The sequence below is a fragment of the Emydura macquarii genome, unplaced genomic scaffold (genome assembly GCF_026122565.2).
Source record: "Emydura macquarii macquarii isolate MOO-44397 ecotype Brisbane River unplaced genomic scaffold, CSIRO-AGI_Emac_v2 contig_820, whole genome shotgun sequence".
Classification (NCBI taxonomy): domain Eukaryota; kingdom Metazoa; phylum Chordata; order Testudines; family Chelidae; genus Emydura; species Emydura macquarii.
Window position 1 is genome coordinate 1734827 of NW_027130957.1, and position 13707 is coordinate 1748533.

The following is a 13707-nucleotide window of genomic DNA, read 5'->3' on the forward strand; positions in this document are numbered from 1 at the left end:
AAATGGAGATGTTCAACATTCAAGACAATCACCCCTTTATCACCACAGCACTATCAAATTAAGTGACATCGCTGTATTAATGCCAAGAAGAAAGGAAGAGTCAGTGACTAACAAGTCTGGGAAACAAACAAAAAAGGGCAAGGAAAAACTGTGTTTCAGTCTCCCCCCCCCTTCCCCCCTTTTTTTTTAATTAAGAAAAAAAAAGTCTTAGAGTACTATTTTATCTGCTGGATTCCTCTATTAAGTATCAACATTTTCATAAACCAAGTTAATAGAATAACCATCCCAAAAGTGCTGTAATTGCTATTGGATTATAGATGTACAAGTGCAGGCATGTTATGAAACTGTAGCCTAATATGTTAATAGAGTACTTGGTTATCTAAATAAAGTAAAATTGAATAATGATCTAGCCAACAAGCTAGCACATGATTGCATAAATCTGTAATTTGACTCCCTCAGCTACAACCTTACTAGATGATAAGTGCTCCTTTGAATCTGCTGGTCCCTTTGCATTGCATTTTTTGTCTACAAAGTCAAGTTTCAGGCCCTTTCTTTGTTTAAATTTATAGGATATAAAAATAAAAATGTAAAAATTCATTTGGGAGTGGGGAGAGAAGAATGCTTTTCATTTATTTTCCTCACAGATCCCAATCATCCAGATTCACACCAAATAATTTAAACAAAAGTGGCATATTCTCTGCATGGAATGCAAACACACATGTTCAGTCACTCACATATACATAAATATATACACAGATTTACTTTACAAAGTTCAAGGATTTGCATTACCAGCATGCAAACCTCCCCTTCCACGGGAGTTCCTAATTCTGTGATAGGAAACTGGAATGTCTGCAATATTCCATAACACATTTCTGGAAAGCAAGAATGTCTCGACTCATGAATTTTCTTGGCCAACTTATATGAATGGCCATCTTTACATCCACACTTGGTATAACACCTTGGTAATATACATATAAATGTATTTATAATAAAATGGCCAACTCAAGTTTAGTTTAAGTTATGCAAATCGAAAGAAATTCAGTTGGTAAAAACTAAACCCTGAAGTTCTCATTTCAGGTTTTTGTTTTTTGCTGCCACAAAAGACTGCACCATTGTTAAAAACAGAAGCAGCTCTGTTGAGAGGTTTATGAATATTCCAGAGGTCACGTATCCCAGCTGCTGTCTTTAAAAGCAATTTTGACTAATCTGAGTTCTAATTCAAAAGCATCAGGACGGTCTTGTGGGTTGGCAGCCAGCATTTCCTTAATCAGCTGCTTCATACGGGCATTCATAGATTTTTTCTTTACAGGGATGAGGAGTTCCATTTTGGGGTTTTCTAGAAGTGCCTCCCCAACTGGAACAATCTCTGTCCCTTGCTTCACATAGCTCCCCAAAAGTTCTTTCTTAGTCTCAGTGTCTATGAAGGTGATCCTTTCTAACATTGCCCAAATTATAATCCCCAGTGCAAAGATGTCTGCTTTTGCAGTGTAATGTCCTTCCCAAACTTCAGGGGCCATGTAGAAGTCAGTCCCACATGCTGTTGAAAGGAAACATTTATTTACGTTGACAGGTTCTTCAGGGTTCTGTCCTGAAGCTGAACATACCTTACTTAATCCAAAGTCTGCTACTTTCAGAGTGGGTTCCAAGTCACTAGCATCCACTATGCTTTGAGACACCAAAATGTTGTCAGGTTTGAGATCACGATGGATAATCTGATTTTTATGAAGGAAAGCCAGGGCACTGCTGAGCTGAAGCATGAAGCTGGTGTTGGTCTTGCGGCTAGGCTTTCGGGATAGCAGGTACTCATTCATATCTCCTCCATCACAGAAATCCATCACAAACCAAAGGTAATAGGCGCTTCTGGGATCAAAGGCTATTTCTCCTTTTAATGATGTCTCTACAAGCTGTAACAAGGAAGAGAGATTTCACATTACCTGTTCAGGAAGCATAATTCACAGAAACAAAAAACTATGGACTAAAAAAAATAATAAAGAGAAATGACCGGAGTGAGAGAGGTTACATTTTTATCTATTTCATGTAAAATTAAAAAATGGTTTAAAATGCCATTGTATTTGATAATCCTACTAATTCTCTGCCTGAGGAGCATAGCTCAAACTCCAATTTAGGATCTAGAGCTATGGGTAGATAACAGTATTTTGAAAGACATCTAAGTAACCACCACCTTCCCATCTGTTTCAGCTGGGCCAGTGTCCCACCCACAGCAAAACTAGACACATCCACTCTAACAAGGTTCATCAAAATACAGTGTTTCAGTAAGTAGCATTGGTGCAGTGCCAAGGAGTTACTTGTCCTCTGCTGATTTAACATTATGTAATGGAACTCTGAACTTACTTTTCACTCCATCTCCATGAATAAATTCTAACATACTATCTACTAATCTAGAAGGACAATCAGTATACATAGCTAAACAGCAATAGAAACTAAAAGGCTCCTGCTTTTGTTGAAATTATTTTAAAGTAATCACTATTAACTAGCTATTCTCCCAGATGCATGGAATTAATACCTTTGAGCAGCAATTTCCAGTACTTGCTTTACATGAAAACAAATGAAACAACCAATCAGTTTTGTTAGTCCTAGTTACACAATTGTACATTTACTTCTTCAGCTTATGTGAGATGGCTTTCAGCATATTCTGGAAGCTAAACATTTCAAACCATTTGTGTTAATAATAAACACAACATAGTACCAATACATATTGGACAAAAGACACTTGGAAAGAGTTTTCAAAAATCAAAGCAGCTGCTAATATAGCCTTCTAGGAACACTTTCTGAATCAGCAGTCATGCTCTCCATCTGAAAAGAGAGGCAGAATACATGGCAGTTTGAAAGTAACATTGTTAATATAGCTGTGCTCATAAGGTTGCAAGAAGCAGAGACTGAGCAAGGAATTCAAATAACCTTGTTCAAACTATATATTCATCTTTTACACACATCTCATAACAGTGAAATTGATGCACTGTGGCACTAGTGAGGAAACTTCCTAGAGCAAATGTATCATAGCAGTAAACGTTTTTCTTCCATGCAGCCCTACCAAATCTTCCTAGTCCACAAAGTTCAATAACCTACCTCTGACAGTGGCACAAAACTAACAGGTGGAGCCTCAACTAGTTTAAACTGTCATAGTTCCACTGACTTCAATTTATACCAGCTGAGTATCTATCCCCAAATGCTTCATAAGAAGGCACTCCCTCTTCACCAATAACATACTTCATCTGGCCAATTCTGTAATGTTATATTTTTTGGGTGGGGATAGGGCATGTATAACTATAAATGTCATTATAAAGTTACCCAAGACACTTTGAAAGTCTACCTATGAAAGATAATTCTATACTAGTAAGCGCTTTGGGGCAGGTATTATCATTTACTATGTTTGGACCTAGTACAAAGGATCTCTGATTTGGTTGAGGCCTCTAGGTGATACAATAAAAATGATAAGTAATAAATAAAACTATATTAAATTTGTACCCCATGCTCTTTGTCACTCCAGCAGCACCCTGTAGATCCGCCCTCATTCCATTAATCCAAAATGGAAAGTTTCTTTAGGTCACCTAGTTTAAATGTCAACAACACTGGTATAATACCTCAATACCTCACTTTAACAACAGTGAGCTAGGCACTTTCACAATTTTCCCCATCAGTCATGTCTGACATTGTCCAATGAATGAATCAAGGGCAACAGAAAGATTGCTAATCTTCGTATGTTTGTACAGCACACACACAATGAGGCCTAAATCCTGAATGAGTGCTACCATAACAAATATTTAATAAAAAGGACCTGCACTGGATGCAAAAATAAATAAATAAAAATAAAACCATCACAGGAACAGGGATCTGACTGTCACGTATCTTCTGATCAGCTCTACAGATTCTGATTTTTAAAAGCAATTGATCTTTAATGTGATGACATGACATATATAAACTAAACATTTGATAAGTATTCACTGAATGTGCTAGTCATACAGTGAAGAATGATAGTTATAGACAAATGCAAAATTTACTCTCTCAGATATCTATTCCTATCTTCTATTGTCCATCATGCCTTCATCGCCTTTGCTTCCCTTCCATAAGCTTTTAAAGCTAATTTGATTTAAAACAAAAAAACAAAACCACACTCACACAGACTCTCTCTTGCACTCTGGTAATGGACTTCCTGATTACTGACAGAATCCTAAATGATGGCTTCCTAAGCAAAGATGGTTACTTCCTCTTCCAAGGACAGCTGGTGTCTTAATAAATTAGCAAATGTTCATTCATGATTAGAGCTGCTACAGGGCTTTTACCCAGAACATGCAACAGTCTGTATATGGATTGTGTTTTTTTACATTCCCTTAAATAGTCAGAGCTACATAGGGTTTTAGCTGTGTGACTTCCATTAAGTCTGCTGGAGTTGCATGGCTACAAATCTAAAAATCCACGGGACTCTGTTGAGTGAACACATTGTATTCAAGCATCTAGAGCACTCTTAGCATTGTTTACACTGTATATAAAGAAAAAGCTGGCCATACCTCCCCCCCCTCCTTTCTCCCTGCCCAGCCACAGATACCCATAAATTACTCTCATCCCCCTCCCAGATTCATGTACCTGTAAATAAAGGGAAGAACTGGAACCATGTGACATCTTCTGCACCATACCATCTTTCTGTAAGATGCACTCCTCCAGGTGGATGACATTTGGATGCTGGCTCTTGATACTGCTAAGTGCCCAGAACTCACGTAGAGCTAGTTCCACATTCTCTGGAGCATGACACCGAATTTTTTTAACTGCAACCCGTGCAGAGGTCTTCCTTATGACTGCTTCATACACAACACCGTAACTACCACGACCAACCTCCCGTATTAGATCGTACTTTGGCTGGCTACTCACCATCTTCAAGGTCAAGAGTTCTGGGGGGGGAAAAAGAACACCACACAGGACTGGAAAAAACCCTGTGAATAATGACTGATCTGCATTTCCTCTCTCTGTATCACTTAGAGAAGTATCATTTGGGCTAATCACTCTGCTTAAAATCATCAATATTTCCATTCATCAAATATAAACCAGATTGAATGTAATGGCTCATTGCAGACGTTACCAATAGGAAGAAGCCTCAAACTTGTTTAGTAAAACCATAACTAATGCCAAGAAGGATTTTAAAATAATATACACTGTAGACTAGTGATTTCATCATTTCAGCGGGTATTTATCATAAAATGTTCACAGTTCAAGCATACAACATTTCTAGCTTTCACTAGTATTAGGTCAGGATAGAACTGTCACATACCTCTCGATGGCTTAGCCGCAACATCTTTTACTCTAATTCTGCGTACAATATCCCTGAAATACTCTGCTGTCTTTCCCCAGATACTATAGCATTTTTCCAATTAAGGTCCTCACTGAAGCCCATACTTGGGATATTTTATACATTGTTTCAAATTGCATTAGATAGAAACTCAGCAGACAGAATACCTGGTAAACATTCTCTGTTATAGTTTAACTATTAAATGGTTGTCGGGCACTCAGGCAAGATTAGCGCTTTCAGATGTATTTTAATTCTTTTAAAAATTAAACAATCTGAACAAACAACTTATTATGAGTGGACAGTTAAAATGGGGAAAGGTATTTAAAGAGAAATTCTACATTGCTTACACTCATTTTGGTTTTGTTAAAAACGGAAGGAGGCTGGACTAAAACTAGTATGTTGCATATTTTTAAAAAGTAATGGGAATATATCCAAGCACTTTCTTGCAAGGTTACAAACCCAAAAATACAACAGTACTGCACTAATGCAAGCAAATGAAAAAGGGACACTAATTACAGACCGAAAATAAACTGGCCAGGCTAACATCACTGGCCAAGCAGAGTGAAATGCAAAAAGAAAAGAGACTAAATGACAAAATAGTCAATTAGATAATTAGAATTAAAATATTTTAAAAAATAAATGATTAGTGACAAGTATATCTTCATGGCCTATGTAATAACCTAACCTAACCAAACATCAGACCCCAGAGGACACACTCTAAATAGGTGGCAACCCATTTAACCATCACAGGTGAGGCTATCAGAGCTGCATGGTTAAAGTTGACCTGCAAAGGAAACGACCAATTGCACATGTTCCATTGTTTTGGTTCTTTAAGATTAGGGCCTGGAAATGGATTGTTTGGCTTTTTTTGTAGGAAGCATTTTCCCCCCAACATGTTTTGTAAAATCAGATTTCACATGCTCTCTACCTGGTTTCTCCAGGAAGGCTCTGTGAATGACTAGACAACATCAGACACATACAAGAGAGGTATCCTGACTGATTAACAGGTTAGATTATTTGTATTCAGATGTTTGGAGCTCATGTGTTTCGTCAACATTTAACTGGGATACTCCAGAAGCTACTGGGTGGGAGGCTCTCTAGGCACCCAGGAGGGATCTGTCCCACGCCAGTTCTCTGGTCCTCCCTGGAGACTTCCAGCAAAACCAGAGCTGGCCTAGCATTCCCAGGGGGGGAAAGCAGCAGGACAATGAAACCCCCTCGCAGGTCTTCTCCACACCCCAGACAGCAGCAGGGACCCAGCCCCATTCATTCCCCCCACACAGCAGAGGAGGCTTCACTCCAGCCCCCCACCTCCCCTCAGCCTCAATCCCCCACCCTGCCCATCCCCCCTCACTTTGCCTCCCCTCCCTTCAGCCCCCCTCCGAACGCCCACCCCTGCCCCTCCCCCATCTTGACAGCAGGGGACTGAGCCTTGGTCCCCCGGCAGCAGGCCGCGTCGCTCGGGCCGCCTGTCACGAGCCCCTCTCCTCAGGCCCTGCTGCAGGCCGCGGGCCCGCTCGGCTCCCGTCTGCCCCTGGCTGCGCTGCACCGGAGAGCCGGCCTGCCCGGCCGACTCTACATTACCTCAGCGCCGCCGCGCTCTCGCCTCCCGGCCGCCATTATAGGGTTCGCTTCCCCCACACTTCGGGCGCCGCCGACACACCCCCCTCCGCGCGCCCCCGCCGCAGCTTGGACCGCGCGCGCGACCCTTGCCGCTTCCCTATTGGCTGAAAGAGGCAGGCGAACCCCCGCGCCTTCTGTGTGGCGCGCGCCGCGGCTTCTCATTGGCTGGGCCGGAGGCGCGCGGGGCGGGGCTTTTCTTGGCAGCTCGCTCGCGCCTCTGTTTGCACACGCCGCCTGGAACGCTTCGCCCCTCGCCTCGCTCCCCTAGTTTCATGCATCAGGGTCGGGATGCCGGGGGACGGGAATGGATGCACCATTGGTGCAGCTCCCAGAGAGGCACAGGGAAGAGGGGAGACGAGGACGCAGCACTTAAGGCAGCTGACATGGGGAGGTTGTCTGAGGGGTGGGTATGGCGTTCTTGCAGCTCACGCTAGGGATGCAAGAAAAGGGGATGAAGAGATGATGCGCCATGGATGCAGCTCATACAGGAGTCAGGGGGAGAATGTACCACTTCGTGCAGCGTACATACAGATGGGAGGGGGAGGCGGTTGAGGAAAGCCACGCAGTCTCCCTCTCCATATATATATCAACCCTCAGTTGCAAACCCAACCTGCCGCTCTCTTCCTGTTAAGTACTAATGGTTTGAATTGCATAGGTTGTACCCACTATCCCAAGCCCGCCCCACCCCGTTTTACCAAGGGGATGCTGCTGCCCCCTGCTTGCTGCAGTCTCCTTTGTAAACACCTACCGTGTCTGTCACCCATAGATGCTGATTTTCCTGCTGAATTTGTGTGCGTTTTTCATTTTGTTTTCTCTTCTGCGATTAGCTCTGTGCAATTTTAAAAAAATAAATCCTATTATTTTGCTTTTTTAAAAAGAAAAAGCAGCCCTTGTTAGACAGCGGCTTATTGTAGGCCACATAGGGAGGATGGTTGCACCTTTTGTTATCCCCTGTCACTGTGTGATGGGGACATGCTTCTTAGGTGGCTGCAGGCACATTCAATCATTTGGTAAGATCCTTCCCCCCTCTCCTCTAGAGGATGCAGGGCTAGTGGTATCTTCCCTTAAAGGGATACTGTTTGCATTGTTCCCTGCTGTGATGGGGGAGGACACATTCACTGACTATGCAGTCGCAGTGTCTTTACTATACTGAGTCACCACCGGCAAGACATACAGTTCAGAAGCAATGCTGACAGGCATCTGAGGCCCCCATCTTCTTTATCCCCGAGCAAAGGCAGAGCAAAGACACCACTGCACGCACCTCAGAATGGGTTAACCTTTAGTGCCCCTGGACTTCATAGCACAAGACAGTCAAGTATCAGTCTTTATTAGAACACTCCGGGGGCATCATACATGCACACAGCTGTCTAGCAGGGATCAGCGTTCATTACATCCTCATTAATATCCACAAGCACCTACCCATGAAAAACAGAGTGGAAATGCCTGGATCTGAGGCTTCTCTAAAGCCTACCTCTTCCCAGGAATGGGGCTGCACATATGATTCATGAAAGAAAGGTCTCATCTGGGTTGGTTCTTTTTATCTTGGTTGTTTTATCTTAGCTGGGTCATGTCTGTAATATGAGGTTAGCCCATTACTTCTATCTATGCTGTGAGTTAGGAGGAAACCAACTTTCCTGAGACACACATGCTTTCTCAATGTCATACGCAGCTCCTTTCTTTTGTGGGTTTTCTGCTGGAGGAAAGGTATGTATCTGAACTTATAAATGTCTATTTCTCCCCCAGAAAATGGACAATCTATCAGAGTGCGGGGCATCAACTTTTATTGGATGGAGGTAATAATATCTTGCTCTTTGGATTTTGCGTTTGGATGAAGCCTGACTATTTAGCTGAGCATGTGCATAGACAGTTGTAAGACTAGGACTGTAAAGTATTACTGTACCAATAATAAGCAATTAGTAAATATACTATGTAAAAATATTCAGGTAGTGATTTTTAAATGGATAATGTCTTTTTAAGTGCCTCATATTCCTTGAGTGAAATTGTATTGACATCTAGTGGCCAATTGGATTATGGACAGCCTTAAAATTACCCTGAGTCCTTACTGCTATTTGAAGGGGAAGACCAGGTCAACAACTTTTGTTTAATTTTAGCTATTTGAGGGTATTTAAAGTATTGCAGAATAACTTTTCCATCCCAACAGCTTGAACCTGATTGTCTCTATTCAGGGCAACTTCACCCCCTTGTGGTCCAGCAAGGGCACCCATGCCCAGGCTTCTAGTTCCCCAGACATTGCCTGTCAGGTGGAGTCATGCCTCTCTCTCTCTCTCCCCCCTTGGTGGCGTATTTGCAGGTTGCACAGCTCCCTACCTGTTCTGTGAATTCCCCAGCAAAATCCAGCTGCCTAAGCCGGCTTGCTTTCTTTTCCTCCTCAGAGAAGATATTTCAGAAAAAATAACAAACAGGTAACCCATAGATTTTTAAAGGGGCGAAGTTATATATAACATCCAGGGACTGTGTGCAGGTTATCGGGAGGTGAGGGGAGTGGCTGGAAGTCCGGGGAGAATAACGATGGATAATCTGCGGGGTCCTGGATGGGGGGGTGATGGTGTGGGCGTTAAAGGGTACAAGGGAGTATATGGGAATGGGGGAGCGTCACTGAGTATGCTTATGGGTTACTTTTTGGGGGTTTTAACAAATGGAGTAAATAAGTCCATACAAAGTGGGGTGTCCCCCATTAAGTCCGATGCGTCAGCAGCCGCCGCGTCCGTTGGTGTGTCCCCCGCCGCGTCCGTTGGTGTGTCCCTCGCCGCGTCTGCCGGTGCGTCCTCCGCCGCGTCCGCCGGTGCGTTCCTCGCCGCGTCTGTCGTGGTGGTCGTCGGTTGGGTCCGCCGGTCCGGAAGGAGGGTCCCGCGGTGGTGCTCCGTCCCTCTCCTCCTGGTACTGCCGGTGGCCGGTGACGTGCTCTACGTAGATGTCCCTGGACCACCGGATGGAGTCCGAGACCATGAGGCGCCGCATGAGCTTGGCGTAGCGCCGACCCACGCCGCAGGCCCAGAGCACGGGCTCGTTGCGGGGGTCCCAGGCGCCCAGGGCTCCGACGACCAGGGCGTGGACCTGTACGTCGTAGCCCTGCTCCCTCAGGGTGTCGGCCAGGGGGGCGTACTTCTCCTCCTTGCGGGCTCGGGCGGCGTGGAAGGCCGGGCTGCGGTTCTCGAAAGGGACCGTGACGTCCACCATGACGATCTTTTTGTGATCCTCGTCGGTGATGACGACGTCGGGTCTCAGCGGGCTGTCGGTCCCGGGGATGGTGCGGTTGACGGCCACCGTGCCCCGGTGGGCCGGGATGGCCTTCACCAGGCGGTCCTGGACCGCGTTGTGCCTCAGCTGCCAGGCATGGGAGTGGGGCTTGCAGCCGCAGAGGACGTGGGGCAGGGTCTCGTTGACGTACCCGCACCTCCTGCAGCGCTTGTCCCGGTTCCCGTGGCGGACGGCCCCGTTCAGCGGGAGGCAGTTGAGGCGGGCCCGGTGGATGAACCGCCAGTCCGCGAACCGGGTGAAGCCGCCCCCCGCCAGGAAGTGGTTGCTGGCGTCCCACTTGCTGGTCACCTCGAAGGCCTTACCCTGGTCGGGCTTCTTCTTGAGGCTCTCGAGGTACAGCGCGTGGACGGACGCCTTCAGGCATCTCTCCAGCATGCACCTGGCGCGGGGGGTGACGATGGTGTGGCCGTCGACTCGGATCCTGGGCACCAGGACCGACAGCTCCCGCCGCTCCTCGCACCACGTCCAGCGGCAGCCGATGCGCTTGCCCAGGCGCCGCGTGGCGTTGCGGGCGCGGGACCAGAGGGACGAGATGTCGCCTCCGTCCTGCGCGAACTCGCCGTCCAGGGAGCCGCTCAGGTAAGTGGCGATGTCGTCGCTGGTGGGCGCTCGGCGGAGCCGCTTCGCGACCGCCTTCTCCAGGGCTTTTGCCGCGATGCCGCTCACGGTGGCGTCGGGGCAGGTCAGCAGGCGGAAGGCCTGGGTGATGACCGCGACGTCGCACAGGTCACCCATGCGCGGGACGTTGGCGCCCCCTTGCTTGTGGCCGATGTAGGTCAGCTCGTTGCTGGCCCTCTGCGGGAGGGACAGCCACCCCTTCACGAGCTGCCTGATGACTCTGTCGGCTTTGTTCAGGGGCACCTTCGCCACGGCCGAGCCCCGCAGGACGAAGGAGATGCGGGGAATCAGGAAAGTGTTCAGGGCGTTGATTTTCTGCCACGGCGCCAGCAGGGAGGCGTCGATGCTGGAGGCGTCTCGCAGGATCTCCTGGATGGTGTCTTCGGGGGTCTGCCGCACGCGGAAGCCCGTGGGCGTGCCCAGGTGCTGGTAGGCCTGGCCCTCCTCGAGGGGGATCATGGGGTCGCCCTGGATCCCGAGCGAGGTCGCCTGCACCGAGGCCTTGTTGGCGCCGTCGACGTCGAGGGACGCGCACTTCTTGGCGTTGAAGCGCAGGCCCATCCAGTCGGCGGCCTGGCTGGTGGCGGCCAGCATGCCTCGGAGGCTCTCGGGGTCGTCGGCCACGAGGACCAGGTCGTCGGCGTAGGCCAGGACGTTGACCTTCTCGCCGTGGAGCTCGAACCCTCGGGGGTCGTTGGCGATGGCTCGGATGAGCGGCTCCATGGCGAGGTTGAAGATGATGGGGCTGAGGGGGCAGCCCTGCTTTACCCCGCTCCGGATCGGGATCTCCGCCGTCTCCCCTTCGGTCGAGCGGATGGTGGTGGTGCATCCGTCGTACAGCTCCCGGAGCAGCTGGAGGAAGTCTCCGGGCATCCCGAACTCCTCCAGGGTGGCGAAGACGTGCCGGTGGGGCATGGACCCGAAGGCGTTGGCCAGGTCCAGCCACGCCATGACGCACCTCCGGCGGTCCCGCCTGGCCGTTTCGAGGACGGACTGGAGGATGAAGTTGTGCTCGTAGCACCCCTCGCAGGACATGAAGCCCTTCTGGACGGGGCTGACGGCACCTCCTCCCACGGCCCAGTCCGTGATCCTGGCGGCCAGGCAGCTGGCGTAGAGTTTGTACATGGTGGAGCAGAGGGAGATGGGCCTCCAGTTGCTGGGGTCGTCCCTCTCTCCTTTCTTATAGACCAGGACCGTCATGGCTTTCTTCCAGGAGGTGGGGGTCCGGCGGAACTGCCTGCACCTCTCGAAGAGGGTGGAGAGCACCAGGCAGCCGGGATCCTTCTTCTTCAGGAAGCCGTAGCGGATGCCGTCCTTCCCCGGGGCCGTGTTCTTCGTCCTGGAGAGCCTGGATGCCACTTCCCCGGGAGCGAATAAACAGTATAATTGCCACAGTTACGCTACCACACAGCTCTTTCTAAGCAAGCACATTTATTCTTAAGGCAAAAGCATTTCAGAGAAAACACATTAAAAACAATAAAAGAACCTACACACATGCTGATAAGCAGAGATCACCGCTTGATTCCAACAAAGGCTCTGGCTGGTAAACAGTCCTTCGAACCCCCACCTAGGTGTTTTCCTTTGCTTGCATTTGTGACACCTTTCACTCAGAACAAGCACACTCATGAATCGGGGGGTCACTCCTTCATCCAGATTGGGTCTTTGCCGTGATCTTGAACAGGTAAAACAGACAAAAGGTCTCCACCTCCTTGCAAAACTTCAAAGGCTGAGTTCTTGCATAACTGGATTAGTGGATTTGCATTCGCCTCCTAGAGATTTCCTGGGAAACCTACTCATGTTGCCTTAGTCCTTTGTTTAAAAGAGACCTTTGAAGCTCATAATATTTCCTAACGTTTACATTAGTCATGTCTCCTAGAGAATTTACATACAATCCCACAATAATACAGAAACATTTACATTTTTAATACAAGCTCCTAAAATACTTAAATTAATTCAATAATTTTTAACTTAATTCAGTAAAGTTTATGCAGGATACTGTAGGAAATTGCCATCTCTGTCACGCTACTCTGTTCTTGGATTCAAGGAGAGAAGCATGATGTCATCACCACTGTTTGATGTGCCATCCATCTCTTGTACAAGGCTGATTGAATCTTTGAGAGCTACTTATGCTCTTGCATACACTGCTAAAATGAGTTCAGCTAGCCACATTCCTTTGCAACACTGTCCTAACATGGGGCATTTCTCTTTTACCCACTCATTCTGTCGGCTACAGTAAATGCCTCTTTATTCTCGATATCGTTACAGAAACCTGGTCATCAGCTCACTTTTGCTGTTGTTCTCACTGCATGGTCTTCTGGTGGTGTTGTGCCTCCTAGGGTTTTCATCTTTTTTCTTAAGGCTTCCACTGCATGTTTCTTGTCTAAGCATGTCTAATGTGAGATTGCATTCTTGGAACAGCCACTTCTACAGGTGAAAGTCCCAAATGCTATAGACTATCCTGTTCCGAACCAGGGAGTCTGTCAAGTCCCCCAAATTGCAGGTAGCAGCCCATGTGCAGAAGGCAATAACACGGGTCAATCCCCTCCCCTTCGGATTGGTCTCAAGTGAAAGCTCCACTTTTGTTCTGCTTTGGGGAGGAATAATTCCCCAGGGGCTCCTAGGAGGCTGAGGCAGAGGTGAGCTTCAGAGCGGTGCAGATCTCTCTGCTTTGTTTCTTGCTTTTCTGCCGTTATCCTCCTGCATGTCCAGGTCTATGTGCAGGTGGCACTCCTCTTTTCACGCCCGTTGCTGGGCTAAGTTTATGTCTGCAGAATCAAAGGCTCCGGGGGGCTTTAGACCATATTCCCTGGCTTACTACTCTGGCATTGCCACCCTCTTTCATTAGCAAAGAGAGAAGCTGAATGCAAGTTAAGTTGAACAACTTTATT

The 13707-nt window shown here is 47.4% G+C and overlaps 1 protein-coding gene across 2 annotated transcripts; it reads right to left on the bottom strand.

Moving 5' to 3' along the window:
* Positions 1-205: 205 nt before the first annotated feature.
* On the bottom strand, positions 206-6997 carry PDIK1L (PDLIM1 interacting kinase 1 like). Of its 2 annotated transcripts, none has more exons than XM_067543371.1 (3): positions 6884-6997; positions 4603-4904; positions 206-1904 (listed from the first exon to the last, which is right to left on the bottom strand). In XM_067543371.1, the coding sequence occupies exons 2-3, from the start codon at positions 4885-4887 to the stop codon at positions 1164-1166; spliced, it is 1026 nt and encodes a 341-aa protein (XP_067399472.1). In that variant the 5' UTR covers positions 4888-4904; positions 6884-6997; the 3' UTR covers positions 206-1163. The 2 variants fall into 2 exon arrangements, with proteins under 2 accessions (XP_067399472.1, XP_067399473.1); XM_067543372.1 differs by lacking the exon at positions 6884-6997 and adding an exon at positions 6228-6526.
* Positions 6998-13707: the final 6710 nt, after the last annotated feature.